At 47.6% G+C, this 19,127-nt stretch overlaps 1 protein-coding gene across 6 annotated transcripts in view; it reads right to left on the reverse strand.

The window, feature by feature from the left end:
• Positions 1-592: 592 nt before the first annotated feature.
• The window catches only part of cbarpa (CACN subunit beta associated regulatory protein a), a 19,723-nt gene continuing 1,188 nt past the window's right edge, over positions 593-19,127 (reverse strand). The window contains exons 2-10 of one of the 6 annotated variants that reach the window (XM_027018885.3): positions 14,380-14,454; positions 9,834-9,976; positions 8,815-8,876; positions 8,429-8,594; positions 7,509-7,680; positions 6,740-6,892; positions 5,984-6,233; positions 4,569-4,800; positions 593-4,097 (exon numbers count right to left, since the gene is read on the reverse strand). In XM_027018885.3, coding sequence (XP_026874686.3) covers positions 2,486-4,097; positions 4,569-4,800; positions 5,984-6,233; positions 6,740-6,892; positions 7,509-7,680; positions 8,429-8,594; positions 8,815-8,876; positions 9,834-9,976; positions 14,380-14,427 — 2,838 coding nt within the window. In that variant the 5' untranslated portion in view covers positions 14,428-14,454 and the 3' untranslated portion in view covers positions 593-2,485. Of the gene's footprint in view, positions 4,098-4,568; positions 4,801-5,983; positions 6,234-6,739; positions 6,893-7,508; positions 7,681-8,428; positions 8,598-8,814; positions 8,877-9,833; positions 9,977-14,283; positions 14,875-19,127 lie in introns of those variants that run through there. The other 5 variants (XM_035527780.2, XM_081722968.1, XM_081722966.1 and 2 more) reach the window with 5 other exon arrangements.

Here is a 19,127-nt window from a genome sequence, read left to right on the forward strand (position 1 = left end):
ACAATATGATTACAACAAAACGCATCTGTAACAAATCTTGAACATCATAAACCCTTACTGTCCTAAAGGCTCTAAGATCACGTTTGGCGTGGTCGCACCTGTAAGGTAGTAGGCCGCCGCAAATGAATTTAACCTCCGCCTTTGGGTTTCTGCTCAGAATGAGAAATTAGGAAATCAAAAGCCGAAATGCAAGGGGCTCGAGTCGCATGTGTTCGCTCGGCAAAAGCGGGGTCCTTTCTCTGGCCGAGAAGCTGCGCTGTCCGCCATGGAGGGCTTTTCACTAGTGAGAGCTGCGTACAGCAGTCACGTTGTTTTATTTATGGAAAGCCAAAGTGGTCAGAAGTCGGCTTTCCATATTTATTTCCGTTGGCACAGCGTTAGCCGCTTTAGCCATCTCGACGGTGACGCCTTTCACACACATCTGATTTCTGGCTAGGATGCTGCGCTTTTGCTCACTGATTATGTAGCAGAAATTCAAATCTTTTTAAACTCCACGTCTCATTGGGATGAACGGTGTAGGCCTAATCTTGTGAGCTTGTGAGCACCTTATGAATTATTACATAATTGGTGTAATTTTAGGCCCACTTAATGATTGAAATTGCTACCACTGCATTATTTAAGAGTTACACAGTAAAAGACACATCTCTGGCATTCTGCTGTTTAAGGCCATACATCCCTGCATTCATCAATGTGTAATCTGAGATCAAAAAAGCTCCAAGAGGCTAACGAGATCTGGGGAGGTTATCAATCAGTGACTGGCGCGTGTACATCCACAAGGACTCGTGCTCAGTCTATGAACTTGTCTGAAATGTACTCGACATATTCAGGTGTTTGTTATAAACAGCAAATTCAGTCCTCCCTTGTAGTGGACATATGGCTACCTCTGCCATACTATGGTGCACAAGGATTGCACAACAACACAAGTGGCACTTCGATACTGGTCAGAAAACATTTGGTCTGGAAAACCAACAAAAATAGATGCATCATAAATGGAAGCTTTTTTTGTTTCTGTATCCAGTTGAGTCAGTAATACGGATGGCGTTCTACACTGCCTGGCAACGGATGAAGGACTGGGCATGTTGGCAGTGCTGCTGACAGGCAGTATCTGAAAAAAGGATTTCGTGTGACCTTTATAAGCAATTTTGGTTCTTACTAAATGTGCCATATTTACGATTTTATGTGAACCCTAAAATGGATGGCGTTTGATGATTTAACTTGACTCAGACAATCAATATCACAGTGTTCCATCCCTCAGGGCCACTGAGTTACATGCCCATTCACTCAGCTGTGGTGTGCTGGCTCCTGGTAGTGCTTTTCATAGAACATATGACCAAAAAACCCCAAAAAACAACATTTTACACATCTGAAAAATGAAATCACATCAATCAATACAGAAATGATGACCAAAACAATCAATAAATAACATTAAGATATAAAATCGAAAAGTGACTTTGACTTGTTCAGATCCTTCAAATGTTTCGGATACGGTTACCTCCCGGTATGGATCACGGCATGGTTTCCCTATCATACAGACAAGGAGACGAAAAATGAGAACAAGGGAATTAATCACATGGACCAGCCGAGTCAACTCCCCTGGATCAGAAGTGCAGCGCTGCTGTCACTTTCCTTCCCGCCACATTCTGAACGCGCTACTGACACCAACACGAGGCTGTTCTCCGTTTACATCGCCAAGGCGAAAGCAGATGACGACGGAGACACCGTTAGCGGCCTGTTCTCTGAAGAAACTGGATTTATGAGACACCGAGCTCCATATCCACCCAGAGAATTATTCCAATCCCAGACAAGGATGAGAAAAGAGGTTTAAGGATTTTTTTCAACACTACTGATGGAATATCGGTCTGATAGGTAAGGAGTATTCATAACGGGGAATTTGGTGATTCATAATTTGTCTTTTTTCAATCATAACCGAGTCACTGAGAAACTACTAACTTCTTACTTATCCAAAAACTCTTATGAGAAGGGTTTAAGGTGTGACACAATTCCTTACCAAATGTAGTACTTAACAAAAGTGCAGTGTGACTTCTGTGGTTATTACTTAATGCAAAGATACTTGCAAAATTTTCCCCAATCAATCTACCTTACATTATTTCACAGCGCACTTTGCAAGGTGTGCTAACATTTGACCTCTTTGAGAAAATATTTTAAATAACCTTTTCAATGTTATCTGCAGATGTTTGACTTTTTTTTTTTTTTTTCTTTTTGTTCTTTTTCTACTACATTTCCCTAGTTTGAAATTGCAGCCCACTCAGTCAGCCCTGCATAAGGGAACAGAGGGGCTGTCAGTATAACACACATGCATTATTTATCTGAGGAAAGCTGAGGTTATGGTGGAATGGCCCAGCCGTTACACCTCCGACTTGCACGCTCATGTGATTCCACTCTCCCATACTCTGAGATGTCCTCCTGATGGAAGCCATCCACTCATGTCCCCAGCCAGTCAGAGCTATTGCTGCTCAACATGCTCTTAGTCCTCGTTGAGATCTGGCGAGATGTGGGTCACGGCCACTACGTGTTCCTGGCCACCCCGAGTCCTCCTCAGGCTGGTGTAGAGCCGTTCGTCCAGACTGCTTGCCAGTTTGTCTGAAGGTCTGGTGTCCGTAGGGTCTTCGTCCATGTGACGTTGCACATTTTCTGGAAGTTCAATGACGGCGTCTGTAAACATGCACCATTCCCCGCTACCTGTCTTTAGGGGAACGGTGTCTGTGACCACCATCTGTGACCCTCTGTGAGCCTCCATAAGATGTTCTGCACTTCTGTGGTCTTCCGGGAACCCAGAGTGTTTCAGGGTGCTAGAAACGAGCAGGGTGGCATGAGCCTCCTCTGTCAACTTAAGTGCAGGTGTGCTGTTGTTGCTGCTGTTGTTGGTGTTATCCTCTGGCCCTGGACAGGCATCTTGGGCCCTGGGTGAATCAGTGGTACTGCCGGTGACCTCACTGGCCCCGCCCTCACTGGCTCCGCCCTCACTGGCCTCCTCGTCTGCAGCACTAGCAATCCGTGGCAGGGTGCTGTGGAAGCGTGTGTCCAGCGGGTAATTGGCGCTGTCTCCCCTCCGCAGCACGTAGCTGCGCTGTCTCTCCAGGGAAGGTGAGTAGCGCGCCGCTCCGGGGTCACTGTACTGCTTGGCGCGCTGCCACTGCTTGCGTAAGTGGATCCGCGAGCGGTGCCGATGCCGTAGTGAGGGTGACCCCTGCTGGTCAAACTGGGGATCGTGGCGCAGGAACTCGTTAAACAGCGCCTCCGTCTTCTCGTCGATGCTGTAATCCCGCCGACGGAAGCCCGAGCGAGCTTTGGCTTGTGGTTGCGCTTCCTCGTCATCTCTGGATGAGGTGCGCAGCCCCCCGTAGGGCTTGTTTCCGGTTCCCTCCAATTCCACGCCAGTGCTGTTCACCGACGCCTCGCCCTCCATCTCCTCTTTGAACAGGCGAGTCTCGAAACTCTCGCACACTGTCTCCTTCCGGCCCGTGCTCGTAAAGAAGCGGCGCTTCTCCGACGCCGTCTTTCCTGAAGAGCTTCCAAACAGCCTCAGCTCCTCTGGAGCCCTGCACGGAGCCTCGATAGAGGCGTAGCCACTGTCCATTTGCAGAAGCTTCCGACTCCCCGACTCACTGTCGCTGCCCTTCTCAGAATCCACGCTGTCCCTGCCATTCCGTCTACCACCCACCTCCCTTCTCATGTCGTCGTACGGCAGTTCGCCGTCGCCATCCACTTCATCATCAATGTCCTGCGACTGGTAGCTAGGCACACCGGTTCTGGAGGCGCCGGCTCCCCCTAGTGAGCAGATGCTGTCAGCGTCGCTGCGGGTCGAGTCCCTGTCGTTGCTGCTCAGGTCTGAGGAGGCGTACTGCTCCAGCGAGGCACGCAGGCTCCAGATGTCCCGGTACAGGCTTGGCTGTTCCAGGCTCTCTTGTCTGCTTACCAAGCCAAACTCTGTACCCCGCTGGGTGCTAGTGCCTTCTCCTCCGGTCGCTCCCTCTGTGAGCTCCCCATCCTCCTCTGCCTCTTCCCCTCCCCGAGGCCCAGTGGATTCTGGGAAATTGTGGGCTGCTTGCGTCGGACTCTTAGCCTTCACCACTAGCCTGCGGGAGACCAAAGTTAAAGTGAATGATTCTACAGTGGGAGCTGAGTTATCTGTGACAAGGCATCTATGATAGAGCATGAGTTGGCCCCACCAACAGTGGCCTTTTAAATGGAAAGAGGCGTCATGACTATCGATTTATTTTCAGGAATCCAGTCTGCTCAGACCTTTTGGTGCATTATTGCAGTGTGTAGCCTTTCACCCACTGAATAGGCTCACCCTCAAAATAAACTTTGCTGAAAACAGATCAATTAATTGTTGAGATCAAATAGACAGTTCAGCCTCGTCTTCGACACATCAGGAGAACATGATCAAGTGATGATAGTGGTGGTGTCAGTCGGTCCTTATGCTCACTACACAAAAATATATAACAAAATTATTGTACCATGATTATCAACATAGTGACACAGGACGTTCTAAAGGCATACAGAACAAGAGAGAGCAACAAGTAAGGAAAGGAAGTGGTATGTACCTGCTGAGAGGCGGTGGGGGTGCGAATGGGGCCCGTGGCACACAGCCTGTGGTGGGTGGTTCCAGAGAACCTGCTGAGAGTCGTCTGGGGGTGTCTGCTTGCGGCTGGGGGTGCAGGGCGCATAACAGGAAGTCCCTGCCTCCGTTTCCTCCAGGTAGCTGGAACTCCTCTCCCTGGTCCAGAGTCTCGCTCGCTGCCCTCTGCCTCTGAAAGGCTCGCCTTCGTGGAGAACCTGAGAGAGCAAAAACAAGACCCACAAAGCTGTACGTTTCAGCCGTTTTTTTACTGATGTGAGGTGGAACGGCGTTAATTCCTCCACTCGTGTAAAAACAGGCACTGGAAGGAAAGTGACACGAAATGAGAAACAAAGCAAAAAAAAACAAAACCCAAAAGCACGTAGAGGAGGCAGGGAGTGCCAGAGGTCAGCGCGTCCGGGACGCGTGGTCGGGGGCACTCGCATGCCACAGTAATAACAGGATATAATGGGATCTCCAGCTCGTTAGGCGGAAATGAACATCCCAGGCTCGCTGACCTTTCGCGTCAGGTGAAGGATAAAGCAATTACTGCATCATTAGTTTAGCAGGCAGGCTCTCTCCATCTTCCACCATCTGTCTGCAGACCCTTCACTGTCAATCAGCACCAGCCCACAGTCAGCCTTCGCTCAGTGTTAGCAGCAGGGCTACCCTGCCAACGCACTTATTGATTGGGTATCGATCGGTCTCCAAAGGCTTGTTCATTGAGCTCTATGTAGTGCTTAAGGCTGGCTTCCCTGTAGATGTCATGTGCTGCTTTAGAGCAATCACTGGTGAACTAAGAGCAGCAAAAGAAAAATGCATAATTACACGGTACTAAACTACACAATTACGTTACTTGAATGGTTCCTGACAGGCTTGAATGGAGCATTTAACCAACAAACATGAAAAGCGAGAATAAGCAAATAGTAATTCAAATGTCACCTTGTATCACCACCAGAAATAACTGGTGTAAAAACCTGAGCCTGGAGTGACTTCTCTGATCGAATCAATTCCTAGTTATGGGTGTTTGAAATCAAGTTGCCACTGTTGGGCCCCTGAGTCCCTTATCCCTCAAATGCTCAAATTGTATTCAGTCATAATTGTAATTTGCTTCGGATCAAAGCATCAGTTAAATGCTGTAAATGTAAAGCTATGAATGTTGCTACGCATTACAGTGGTACTCCAGATGGAAATGCTGGCAGAGAATTGAAAGTCGCCAGATAAAAACTGGCACCATCGAGTGTGACCAAAAAGGACTGCTCTGTTGGAAGAATGCCCTTGTTCCCATCAAATACAATCCAAAGCCATCACTCTTGTGTAAAGAATGTTCTGACCTCAGTCAACCGGAACCAAAAAAACCCTGCTCTTCGGAGCATGACCCAGTGCCGCTAGCCCCTTCACCTCTCATGTCCAGACTTGCTGCTCTGTGGCTGCTGTCGAACTTCCACTTCTTGATGGTGAAGTAAGGGCTGGCTCCCTCTAGACTGGCGTGCCGTCTCAGCCGGGACAGGAAGTGCAGCACGGTGCCCTGCCCTGAGGTGGAGCCTCCTTCTGCTCCACCCCCTCCTCCAGCTACTACACCTGCTCCTACTGTCAGGGAGGAGCAAGGATCAGTCTCTGTCCTTGGAGCAGAACCTCCCATCGCCTCAATCTGAGAAGGACAGGAGAGGGAGAGAGAGAGAGAATCAGAAAATGGAAATAGTGAAAAGGAATGAAATGAAAAGGAATTCCCATAATTCCCATTTTATTGTATTGTTGAGATGATAAAAGCAGTTGATGAGATCGCTGAGATAAAGGCGGATCGTGGGTAGTGTAGTTTCTCAGAACACAGTTCTATATTTAAGCCCTGGAGAGCTTATGATTCATGATGAGTTATACTCAGCACCAATCTAACATATGGATAAGGGACATTTGTGGGCCATAGTGTTTAACTACTACAGATATTCTAATTATACTACTGTCTGGGTTCTAGTTGCTTGTTATCCTTAGACTCTGGCCTATTGTACTAACCTAAAGATCATATCATATCATGTCAACAAAGTCAAGAAAGCACTTTTGTAAATTGGTCTGAACAAGAGGGAATGCTAAATAATAATAGATGTCTTAATGTGCCGGTATATGTGCATGCGTGAGTTTGTGTGCACGTGCGTTACTCACCGTCCTTGATCGAGGTGGTTCAGAACCATGTTCAGCAGAGCAGATAGCAAAGTCGCTATCCAGTACGGAGTTCAACGTGTCTCCTGGCAGACCACCACTCGGGCTCTGGCTGTTCCAGGACACCGGGGACTCGGGCAGAGCACTCTCGGCAGGCTACGAAGACACACATGCTTGCTGATTACGCACATACACGCACACACATCCAACTCAAGGGTTCACGCATACACTCGTTAAAGAACACCAGGGATAAATAAAGATATAGACCATGTAGCACAACATTCTAGCAACACCAAGGTCATGGGATCAATTCCCGGGAAGCACATATGCTAGAATACAGATATTAATTAGTTCTGGATAACAGAATCTACCAAATGCTGAAAACATCAACACCACTTTCATGTTGTTCAGTGTGTTTTGCGATGGTTTATCGAAATCCAGTGGGGCTCAGTCAAACATTTTTTCACAATGTGTAAAAAAAACCAAACACCTGTAACAAAACAGCAGGCTAGAGCCTGAATCTCTGTTCTAGATGTCCATATAGTGTGTTAGACTCCCAGCACTAAAACAAAACAACAACCAAAAAAAACAAGAAAACAGTGATTTTTATAAAAACTCTTCAGGAGTCTGCAGACAAAATCCAGTGTGAGTGCAATGCTACTTCAGAACTCATATATTAACTGGACACACAGGCTTCAGAATGTATTATTATGATTATGGTCTGAAACTAGAAAGTGTGCGCGTGTGTGCTGAGTCTGTATTCACGCGGTACCTGAAATATGGAGAGGGAGGGATTATGTTGCAGCTGCTCTCGCAGGATGACGCTGTTCTCTGGGGAGTCGCACTCCATAATGGTCAGGATGTTCGTGGCTGGAGAAGAGATGTGCAGCTGTGTCAGACGAGCCTTCTTCAGGTGGTGGAAGTCGCCCTCCGTGAGAGTGTACCTAGGTTTGAGCCAGCAGGACAGGGAGCGTTTGACTCGACCCCCCCACCCTCCTCATTACACGTCTGCTTGGACTATCGGGCAACTTCAGCTGCCGCCTCACTGAGCTTTTGCAGGGGGTGCACGTTCTGGTGACGCTGCTCAGTTCAAACGGAGACTCTGAACTTAACATGAAGGGCTAAGCTTGAAGAACTGATTCAAAACCGGAGAATCAACGCAACACCTTAGAATATGCAAATGCTCTGCCCGGCAGAGGCCACGTAAGCCAGCACGACTGCTATCATAACAAAACAATAACAGACGAACAGAAACAGCCCGCTCAGTGAAGTAAACATGACGTGTAGTTAGTCATGTCTTAGTCACACATGGTCATTCAGGCTTTGTTGCTGAGAAACCCTTGCCAGTTTCTTGTTCACACCACCAAAACTATGGATTTCTGTTTTGCTTTTTGTTTACAGCAAGCTTGTTATACATAGACCAGGTGCTTCTCTGTGTTTGCATGTTTGTCTGGAATGCCAGAAAACTGGGATAAAAGCATGTCAGGCTGGCATAGGTCAGGCGAGTGTTTCTGATAAACACCGTGTTTATATTTTGGTTTGTTTTATTTTGATTTATTTAGAAGGATCTTACAATGCTCCATTTCCATCTCTGGGGACTTTGACGTCTGCCTTGGTTTAGCACAGCTGAGTGAGCCACATATAAGCCATGCCCCCCCCCCCCCATGCCTGACCCCGCCCACGCCCTCTGACCTTCGCCCTTTCTCCTGGCTCTTTTTGCTATGCTCGTAGATAGCAGTCTCGTTGAAGGAGACGCGGCGGCCTGTGTACGCCGACGCCTGAAAGCGCTCCGTGTCACCGTCGCTGTGGCGACTGGGGGCGGAATGCACGTCGCTGCTGTCCAGCCTGACGGCGATGTCTGCTGGAGTAAACAGAAAGGAGCTGATGAGAGAGACATTAGCAAATGCCCAGATTTTTCCCACGCTGTGTGTCATATGACCAGGATGCAGAGAGCACCTCTACGTGCACATAATCAATCAACTCAGGACCCAAAACGAAGATACGCGCCCTGGCCGTGCGCACACACCCATATGGGGGCAAATGCTTGATAAAGCCCCTTTGCTGTTCTTAGTAGTTACCCATTCCAGGCTGGCTCTCCTCCACATACGTCGTGTTAGTTTTCTCCAGGTCATCGCTGGCTCTGTGAAGTCATACACATGAATGAACGCGAACGTCAGAGGCAAGTGGTTTTTACGTTTGTGGGTCACAGATTGAAAAGAGAATCAGACACAGACTGTGGTCACTATGGGGGTAGTGTCCCACCACAATGCTAAAGGTGCTTAGATTGAACATTGTACATATGCTGAATATCTGGTGTGTTGGAGCTGGTGGGTTTTGTGGTTTAAAGCGTGGACTTTTGCTACAACATGTTGTCTTGTGAGCCTTACTAGCGCTTATTTGGATCTTTGAAATATCAATGCATTATCAAACTGTGAAATTTGTTGTGTTCACCATGATTTTCAAAATCATCAACTACAGTTGAAAAGTTTTCATGCAAAAAATAGCCCACATATCTTTTTTTATTACACAGCAAACTCATAATCCATAATTCCTCTGGTTAAAATATCTTCTAATTACACTCTCTGGGTCAGACAGGTTGTCCTTGGCTGATAAAAGCAGCGTCATCTTGGGTTCACCCCTGTGAGAGCCAAACCACTGCTCAGAACACCCCGAACAACATGACCACGGCAGGTCCATAACATGTAGTTCAGTCCGGCAAACCACTTCTGTTAAGAGGGTTAAAATCTAACAACGTCGGTTCACCTTCACTGAAAGTTCACTTTATTTTCCCTGCGTGGGTGAGACGGCTCGCAGCCGAACATCCAAAGAGAACATCTGAGGTTAGTGCAATAACACACCTACCTGGTGACACCTACATGAGTCAGTTATGTGGGTTCTGTAAGGTATGAATGCTTTTTTGAAGCTATTTGTGAAGCACTTTTGCGTGTTTCCCGGGAAGGGGCGCTTTGATGACGCAAAATGTGTTAACAGATTTTTCCCCTCGATGTCTGAGAACATAAAAACATGCATGTTTGCCTCTTTTTTTTTTTTTTTCGCCTGGAGAGGGGGCAGGGGGAAGAAAGCGAGGCGAGGTCACCTGGAATAGCGGCGTCCGCGCTGACAGCAGCGGTGACAGAAGACGAGGAGGAGGGTGAGCAGAAGCAGAGTTCCGCCAGCGAACACACACATCATCACCAGCAGGACATAGTTATCCTGCCTGCCCGACACCACCGGCACATCCTACACACACGCACGCACGCACGCACACACACACACAAAGAAAGAGAAGAAAACCCCATTTTGTAAAAAAATTAGTGTCAGTATAGATTGGATTCATGTTATGAATTGCAAAATTATTCATACTGCTGCATCAGAATGAAGTCAGAGGATGAAAAGAACACAAACACAATGATGATAAATGTCCCAGCACCACCTACGCACGCGTACACACACACACACACACACACACACACGCATACACACACACACACACACACATGCACGCACACATACACACACATACACACACACATACACACACACACACACAGTCCTGTCTGTAAGAACAGACCATTATGCAGTTGCAGTCTATCAGCGTGTTTACCCAACACTTATCCTGTGACAGCACATACCAGTCTGGGGAAACACATTCCAGGTACACAGTGTTTGTGTGTGTGTGTGTGTGTGTGTGAGAGCGAGAGACAGAGAGAGACAGAGAGAGACAGAGAGAGAGAGAGACAGAGAGAGACAGAGAGAGACAGAGAGAGAGAGAGAGAGAGACAGAGAGAGACAGAGAGAGAGAGACAGAGAGAGACAGAGAGAGACAGAGAGAGAGAGAGACAGAGAGAGACAGAGAGAGAGAGAGACAGAGAGAGAGAGACAGAGAGAGACAGAGAGAGAGAGAGAGAGAGAGAGAGAGGGAGGAGGGGGGGGGGGGGGGGGGAAGTCCCTGGTTCAGAGTGCAAAGGACACCAGGCAATACACACGTCACACGCCACATGAGTGGCAGCCGTGGAGATCTGAGGTTGGCTCTGGCAAGAAAGGACAAGTAGGTGGACTCAACCCCCAAGCCCACAAAACAGAGCTGCACTGGTGGAGCCGCCCTGGTGGCTGGCTGGGGGTCCCCCATCAAATCACGGAGCGAAGAAATCGGTCTGATGGAAGGTTTGTACCGGAACACCAGGCAACAAGGGGCCGGTTGTGTGAACCGTTACAGAAGCAAGATCACTTCACAGCAATCCATAGTGATCACTTCAACTGTCAGGATTCGGAATGGTCGCGGCCTGACCCTAACGGTACCAATGATGATGGGGCATTTAAATTCAGTGTCTGCACACAGACCAACACAGTGGCTCAGGGCTCAGCTGCGTCTTAATGGGAGCAGACTGCCCTGACTTCAGTTTTATATTACTACGCAATTACTTATTTTTGTTTTCATTTACATTACTATAACAAATTGTAGTTGTAAATATTACATATTTCATTCGTTGTAAATATGCTGGTAAATGTTATGTAAATGTTATTATGCATTAATAATGTTATTATGCATTAATGATTTTGTAAATATGCTGGTAAATGTTATGTAAATGTTATTATGCATTAAGTTGTTTTAAGTTCACTTTAAGAAGTACCCTTAAGCTAATAGGGGACAGCAGCTGTTATCTTGGGTGCCAACAAGGCTCACTGTAGCTAGGAGCAACTCTCCATTGGCCATTTCTCACTGTTCCCAGGTTGCTGCCTCTCAAAAGAAGCCGAAGAGAAACACTTTATGTAAAAGCTCCGATAGTCCTTTATTTAAACCAATTAAACCCTGTTTGAAGCTCTCTGTCAAGCAGTCGGATAAACAGTCCCTAATAGAATTTTGACAGAACCAAACTAGCATAGAATGGCCGTGTTGCCCGGCCACGTTCGGTTTAGGAGTGACGGAGTTAAAAACACACAACATATCTGTGAATAAGGCACTTTTGAAGCATAACGGTACAAAGAGCGTCAGTAGCAGGTAAAACACGCTTTAATTGTTTTTAAAACCATGCGGTATGGTTCAAGAGAAGTATCCTCTATGCCTTGATTCAGTCGTGACCTCCACTTTGACCTCAGTGTACTTTCATTTTTCTGGCGCACACACCCTCTCCAACGCAAAGCTACTGGTAGCTGTGCAGAAGCTGTAAAGCAAAGGGGATTTAATTTACCATTGAATAAAAATGGCAGGGAGAAGAAACACCAATAATCAAATAATCAATTTCTTTACATTACATTTGTTAGTTACTTGAACATGTAGTTAGAGGGTATAAAGGCTAACATCTTGACAGCACTAAAACGTACAATTAACATTGCGCAAGATGGTCAATTACTAAGTTCTGGCTCAGAAGTCTGAGCCTCTGGTCCGTAATCAGAATGGCAATGAGATCCTAAAATTCAATTTCGGAGCTCGTTTAAATGGGAAATGACGGCAGCATCTGCTAAAAGGAGCTGTGGGCTAAAGGGCTTTCACTGGGAAGAGGCCATTACCAGTGATGCCACAGAGCAGGGCTAGGAACATCAGTGTCCTGGGCTCATTCCCTTTTAATCTTCTCAGGGATGTGCATGTGTGTGTGTGTGTGTGTGTGCGTGTGTGTGCGTGTGTGCGTGTGCGTGCGTGCGTGTGTGCGCGTGCGTGCGTGTGTGTATGTGTGTGCGCGTGTGTGTGCACGTGTGCAAGTGCGTGTGCGAGTGTGTGTGCGCGTGTGTGTGTGCGTGTGCGCGTGTGTGTTTGTGTGTGTGTGCGCGCGCGCACCCAGGGCTCAATTCAGTGGCAGCGGGGAGACACTGGAGCACAGGGTGAGTACACGACCCAAAGCTGTCTCGTGTGATGGTACTCAAACTGAACAGAAAATGTGCAGTGCAGTGGTCAGATTTCCACATGATTTCTCATCTAATGTCCCCAGATTTACAAAGGACACCGTCATATATTGCTAAGTCTGGATCTTTATATACATGCTTTATCCCACATGTAATCAGTGGATGGATTGCTTTACTGTGCACGCGTGCGTGTGCGTGTGTGTGTGTGTGTGTGTGTGTGTGTGAGAGAGAGAGAGAGAGAGAGAGAGAGAGAGAGAGAGAGAGAGAGAGAGAGAGAGAGAGAGAGAGAGAGAGAGAGAGACACTTAAAGGGAGGTGCTGTTGTGTGTTTGTTACTCTGCCAGTGAGTGGCAGTGACTCATACAGCGGTTATTTTTTCTTTTCCTGATATGGAAACATTCAAGGCCCTTCCTCCAACACCTACACAAAACACGTCAGTGAAAAGTGCTGCGGCTAGCCTCTGTTCCTCTGGACAAAGCTTCCGTGCTTTCTGCACCAAGGCGAAAGAGCTCTACTCACCTACAGCCACAAAAGCACATGGTATAGTCTCCGGGCAACGGTCCCCCCCCACACACACACAGAGCACATCCTCTAGCTAACACACAGACGAACCGTATGCTCTGCAAGAAATATATCCAGCATCCAAGAGTTGCACGGGTGTGACAACAAACAAGCACTTGTGTGTTTCTCCACATCGCGACACACAGGTCGCACTCTCTTACTGGACTTACTGGTTCTCTTACTGGTTCTGCGTTAGAAGACTGTGATGTACTCTGCTTTGCTCTACTAACACAACCTGGGCAGAAATCACGATATGATCGATCTAAACCTCACATGTGAGGAGTGGAGTACCTCCCCAGCAGCAGGGGCAGGGCTAGCTTTCCAAAAACAACGTGCCGTGATGTTTTTGCTGGTGATAGCGATACTTGTCACGTTTTAACCTTCAACCTGAATTAAGTCTGTATATTAGAACATCAGGGAGGGGTGATGATTGCGAGTTGCTGACCCATGGACCTAGCACAGATTCCGCATGGATTATCAAGCGTGGATCCAGCATGAAGGATTGTGTCTGGATTTGGCCAACAGCTTCTGCCCTTCACCTCACACTCTAGGTGAGACCTCCCTATATGAGCGATGCTCTTTGCGGTCTTCTGTGACCATGGGCCAGTCCAGTCTGGTTCTTCTGCAGCTCCTGACCCACTTGTACAGCACCCCAAAGGCCCCTATTCCCTAGTTAGACATTTGAGAGCATGGCTAAAATAAAAATGTGCGCTAGTCTCGTGGACCTAGACGGCAGCTTCGACTGGAAGTGCAGACGCCCCCTTTGGCGTGTACGATGGAAGAATGACGGGGGAGACGGCAGCAGATGGAGGGCGTGGAATTCTTCCAGGCCATTTTCCAGCACTCTCTCGCTGCACTGCCTGGGAGTAATGCAGCGCCTCCGTGTAGCATCGGAAGACCCTGAGAGCAGAGAACTGGGCCGATTAGGGCGGGGAGCAGGGGGCGGGGTTGGGGGGGGGGTAGGACGATCCTGGCTGCAGGGAGTTGCTTACAGACAAACATAACACATGCAGTCTTTTGGCCCACCGAGCCAGCACTGCCTAGAGGTCCGGAGCCCTGCGGAGCTCAGCTCCGGTCCTGATCTAGCACGCGGGATACAGCTAATCGAGGCCTTCAGGAGTGTCTGGAGATTAGAGGCCGGTATCTTACGCCAGTGCTGCGCTGAAACCGTGCGTGAAAGTTCGACGTCCAGAGGTCTCTTGTCTCCTCCGTCTTTTGCCCTGGAGCGGAACCCGGAGTACTCACTGTGGTATTCTCCATGAGGCTGGTCAACCGAGGCAGCTCATCGCTCATGGTCCCAACCGGGGTCTTCTGCACTTCCTGGAGAGGAGATATGGATATCAGACAGACGGCTGCACTTCATTCACTTGGCGACCGCCCGACCTCAAAATGCCCCCCAGCCTTCCAAGCTGACTCGGCTAAACCATGACCCGCACCGTGCCAGGGATCTGGCTCACGCGTTCTTCCCTCGGCGGTCCCACCCAAGACGGATGCTAAAAGGTGGAAGAACTACCAAAATGTTGGCAGAATGGACTGTGGATGGCACAGCGATGGCAAGGAATGAGAGAGTGACTGAGGAAGGGAACGGGAGAGAGACTGACAAAGTAAAGGAATGAGAGGGAGACTGAGGAAGGGAACGGGAGAGAGACTGACAAAGTAAAGGAATGAGAGGGAGACTGAGGAAGGGAACGGGAGAGAGACTGACAAAGTAAAGGAATGAGAGGGAGACTGAGGAAGGGAACGGGAGAGAGACTGACAAAGTAAAGGAAGGAGAGGGAGACTGAGGAAGGGAACAGGAGAGAGACTGACAAAGTAAAGGAATGAGAGGGAGACTGAGGAAGGGAACGGGAGAGAGACTGACAAAGTAAAGGAATGAGAGGGAGACTGAGGAAGGGAACAGGAGAGAGACTGACAAAGTAAAGGAATGAGAGGGAGACTGAGGAAGGGAACGGGAGAGAGACTGACAAAGTAAAGGAATGAGAGGGAGACTGAGGAAGGGAACGGGAGAGAGACTGACAAAGTAAAGGAATGAGAGGGAGACTGAGGAAGGGAAAGAGAAAGGATGAAGTTGGACAGTCAGACAGCGGTAAGACAAAACATTCCTCAAGGAGACCCAAGAAGACCTTGAGGGCCAGTCACTACCCCTCGGCTTCCTATCAGAGAGTTAGGAGGTGATTTCATATCGTTCATAAGTATGTGTGCACGTGTGTATGTGTGTGAATGCGTGTGCGCGCGTGATCTGGTTTACAGTATTTATGGGGACTAGAAAAGTCTTTATGATATAATCATAAAAATATAATACAATATAATCATGAAAAATGCTGCATTTCAACATTTTTGCTGGTTGTATTTTGGTAGTTCAGTGGTGAAGGTACTTGACTTGTAATTGGAAGGTTGCTGGTTCAAGCCCCACCACTGTCAAGCTGTCACTGTTGGGCCCCTGAGCAAGACCCTTAACCCTCATATTTGTAAGTCGCTTTGAATAAAAGTGTCAGCTAAATGCCGTAAATATAAATGGGTGCAGACATTGTTTAAGGACAATCCTCAAAAAAGATAGTAAGAGTAGGTACTTATGGAAAGAGTATAAAAAGCTAATGATTGCTGTCTTATTGTAAATAATATTATACTATATAATATTATATATTATACTAATGTCCTTATCTTCAACATAACGTGCAGTGCAAGGTGCATTTTAAGAGAGGACTATCTAGATCTCTCATTAGTACTGTATGTGTGTGTGTGTGTGTGTTTTCTATGTTCACACAGCACAGTCTGGTGCAACACACTGGACTGTAACCCTGCTATAATGGTCTGTATTTGTGATAGCACACAGCATGAAGCATCATCACGCACGCGTACGCACGCACATGCGTAAACACCACTTGCACACAGCAAGCCTCGCTAACAGCAGAAGCCTCCACACCAGAGTGCTGGCATTGTGCTGCACAGATTAATCATGGCTGCTTACAAACGCGCACGTGATGAAATCGTCACCACAGGGTTCATCTCGGTGGAGCTGATCACGCCCGGTGAGAATTTGTCTCTGCACAACCTCATTTAACTGTCTTTGCTGGGGAGGAAGACAAAGCTCTGTGCAACAAGAGCACCTCACCCTCAGCCGTCCTGATGAAACTCCTCTCTCCTTCTCTCATCTCTGAACTGAAACACGCAAACACACTCTCGCCCCTCGCATTCTCTCTCCCCTCTCTGATACCCCCTCGCGCTATTGGTATGTGCCTCCTTTTAGTTCTAGCTCTCTTTTCTTCTCATCCTCTTATCGCTCCTCACTCCTCTTGCCTCCCACTGTCCCTATATCTATCTATCTATCTATCTATCTATCTATCTATCTATCTATCTATCTATCTATCTATCTATCTATCTATCTATCTATCCCTTTTTCTCCCTCAGATAAGCCACTGAACTGACTGCAGTGCTCTGAAATCCCTCATAATAGCACTGTTACTGGTTCACTGGTTTCACTGTTAAAACCTTTAGTGAGGAAACACTAAAAGTAAGAAGCCACACAGTGGCAACCTGACAGCCAAGTAATTTAAGAACTCAGTTGTTTTTGTTTTTCGCCTTTACTGCTTCATGTAGTGTGTACTAGCAGCCTTTGTTTAAACTTAAAGAATGTCATACAATACCAGGCAGACATTGCTAATACTTCCCCTCTATGCACTGATCAATCTTAAGTGCTATGAAATCTCTTCAAATCTTGTTAGATAAGATCGATCCCCATTTGAAATATCAGTCCATGGCTATATGACAACACTGAGCAATTCTAAGCTCCTGCCGGTCATCTACAACAAAGCAGATCAGTCCAGAGGCAGTCTGGGGTTTAGCCTCTTAGTGGCAGAGAACTCCGCCTAAAGAAGACAGTTCATCACTTCCCAACACATCACCCATTCATTCTGGCAGACGCTGTGCGTCGGTGCAGGTTATATAACACAGCGAGCACCCACACAGGCCAGCCTATAGGAGGAAGCCTTACTGCTAAAGGGTGAGAGCCACACAGAACAGCCTATAGGAGGAAGCCTTACTGCTAAAGGGTGAGAGCCACACAGAACAGCATATAGGAGGAAGCCATACTGCTAAAGGGTGAGAGCCACACAGAACAGCCTATAGGAGGAAGCCTTACTGCTAAAGGGTGAGAGCCACACAGAACAGCCTATAGGAGGAAGCCTTACTGCTAAAGGGTGAGAGCCACACAGAACAGCCTATAGGAGGAAGCCTTACTGCTAAAGGGTGAGAGCCACACAGAACAGCCTATAGGAGGAAGCCTTACTGCTAAAGGGTGAGAGCCACACAGAACAGCCTATAGGAGGAAGCCTTACTGCTAAAGGGTGAGAGCCACACAGAACAGCATATAGGAGGAAGCCTTACTGCTAAAGGGTGAGAGCCACACAGAACAGCCTATAGGAGGAAGCCTTACTGCTAAAGGGTGAGAGCCACACAGAACAGCCTATAGGAGGAAGCCTTACTGCTAAAGGGTGAGAGCCACACAGAACAGCCTATAGGAGGAAGCCTTACTGCTAAAGGGCGAGAGCCAGGCCTTCTTCAGCTCTGGCTAAACCTCACATCCAGAATGTAAATAGTCATTTGGGTGATTGTGTTAAAGCAGTGGAATGTTTTTCACCTGTGTGTGTGTGTGTGTGTGTGTGTGTGTGTGTGTGTGTGTGTGTGTGTGTGTGTGTGTGTGTGTGTGTGTGTGTGTGTGTGTGTGTGTGTGTCTGTACACGTATTTGTCATTGGACCTTGCATGCCATTGACAAAAAAAACAAACACTTTTCCTCTCTTTCAGATGCCCCTGAAAACAGCTTGCGACTCAAGCTAAACATGCCTTTGACTGTCTGGTAACATCTCACAGACGTTACGGGCCAGCCATAACACCACTGCACACGAATACACTTCACAGGTGCAGTTTATTTACAGCCCAGGCCATTAACAGGCATTAACATGTTTCTGCCATTGCACCTGTGCATACATTTAGGCCAGTGCTGCTGTGAGAACAGTACAGCACAAAACAGTACAGCGCAGAACAGTACAGAACAGTTCAGCGCAGAACAGTACAGCAGAGAACAGTACAGAACGAACAGTACAGCAGAGCTAGATCATGTCTCGCTTGTTCCTGCTTCCTGTGGCTTCATTAGCAAAAAAATAAATAAAATAAATCAACAGCTCTGTAAAGCACCTTCAGAATATCCCCCCAACCAATACACACACACACACATACACGTGCAAATGCCAACCAACCTACACAGGTTTGGTGGGGGGGGGTTTGGTTGTTGTTTTTTTGCTATTTCCGAGGACCTGAGGCATTGTAAAAGCAGATAAAAGGAGTGAATTACCACGTGTATTATTCTGGGCCGAAACTGGCCTTTGGCTCTCGCTCAGGTGGGAGGAGACGCCGTGAGGGGTGTGATTATGTCACTGGGGGCATGGAGGAGACTAAACTAGGTGTTTTACATCACTTCATCTCCACCTACAAACTTGTCTGTCATTTGTTGTGGTTTCGGCGTAGACCAAAACCTTCCCATTTTTGAAAAGAGACATCAGGCTACTGATTAAAACAGTGTAGTTGTAAAGTTTGTTACAGCACCCACATAAGGTCAATAATTGCTCGTTTGGATGATGCGTCCAACCAGTGTTTGCCAGGGGACACTTTTACCATTTTTAAATCCTGTGGCTTTTCTTGAATCGTAAAAATGATTTGAAAGCCGTTCGCTGAGCGTTCGTATACAAAAAAAAAAAATCCAACAAAACAACCAAAAACAACCCTTTGTTTGCCTCTTATAATAAATCTTCGCTCCTGGGTCTCTTGGTTAATTCGGAGCATGCTCGTGCAGTCAGCCGGAACTATCCAGGAGCATCTGGCAAGCGCGTAGCTCTGTGGAGGCGACGGCTTCTGTTCAACCCCACCGAAGCATCAGCAGGCTTGCACGTCATTAGTGGACTCGTTGCTTCATCGGAGCCCGTTTCGCGACGTCACGGCA

The sequence above is a fragment of the Electrophorus electricus genome, chromosome 11 (genome assembly GCF_041902795.1).
Source record: "Electrophorus electricus isolate QZ-2024a chromosome 11, ASM4190279v1, whole genome shotgun sequence".
Taxonomy (NCBI): Eukaryota; Metazoa; Chordata; class Actinopteri; order Gymnotiformes; family Gymnotidae; genus Electrophorus; species Electrophorus electricus.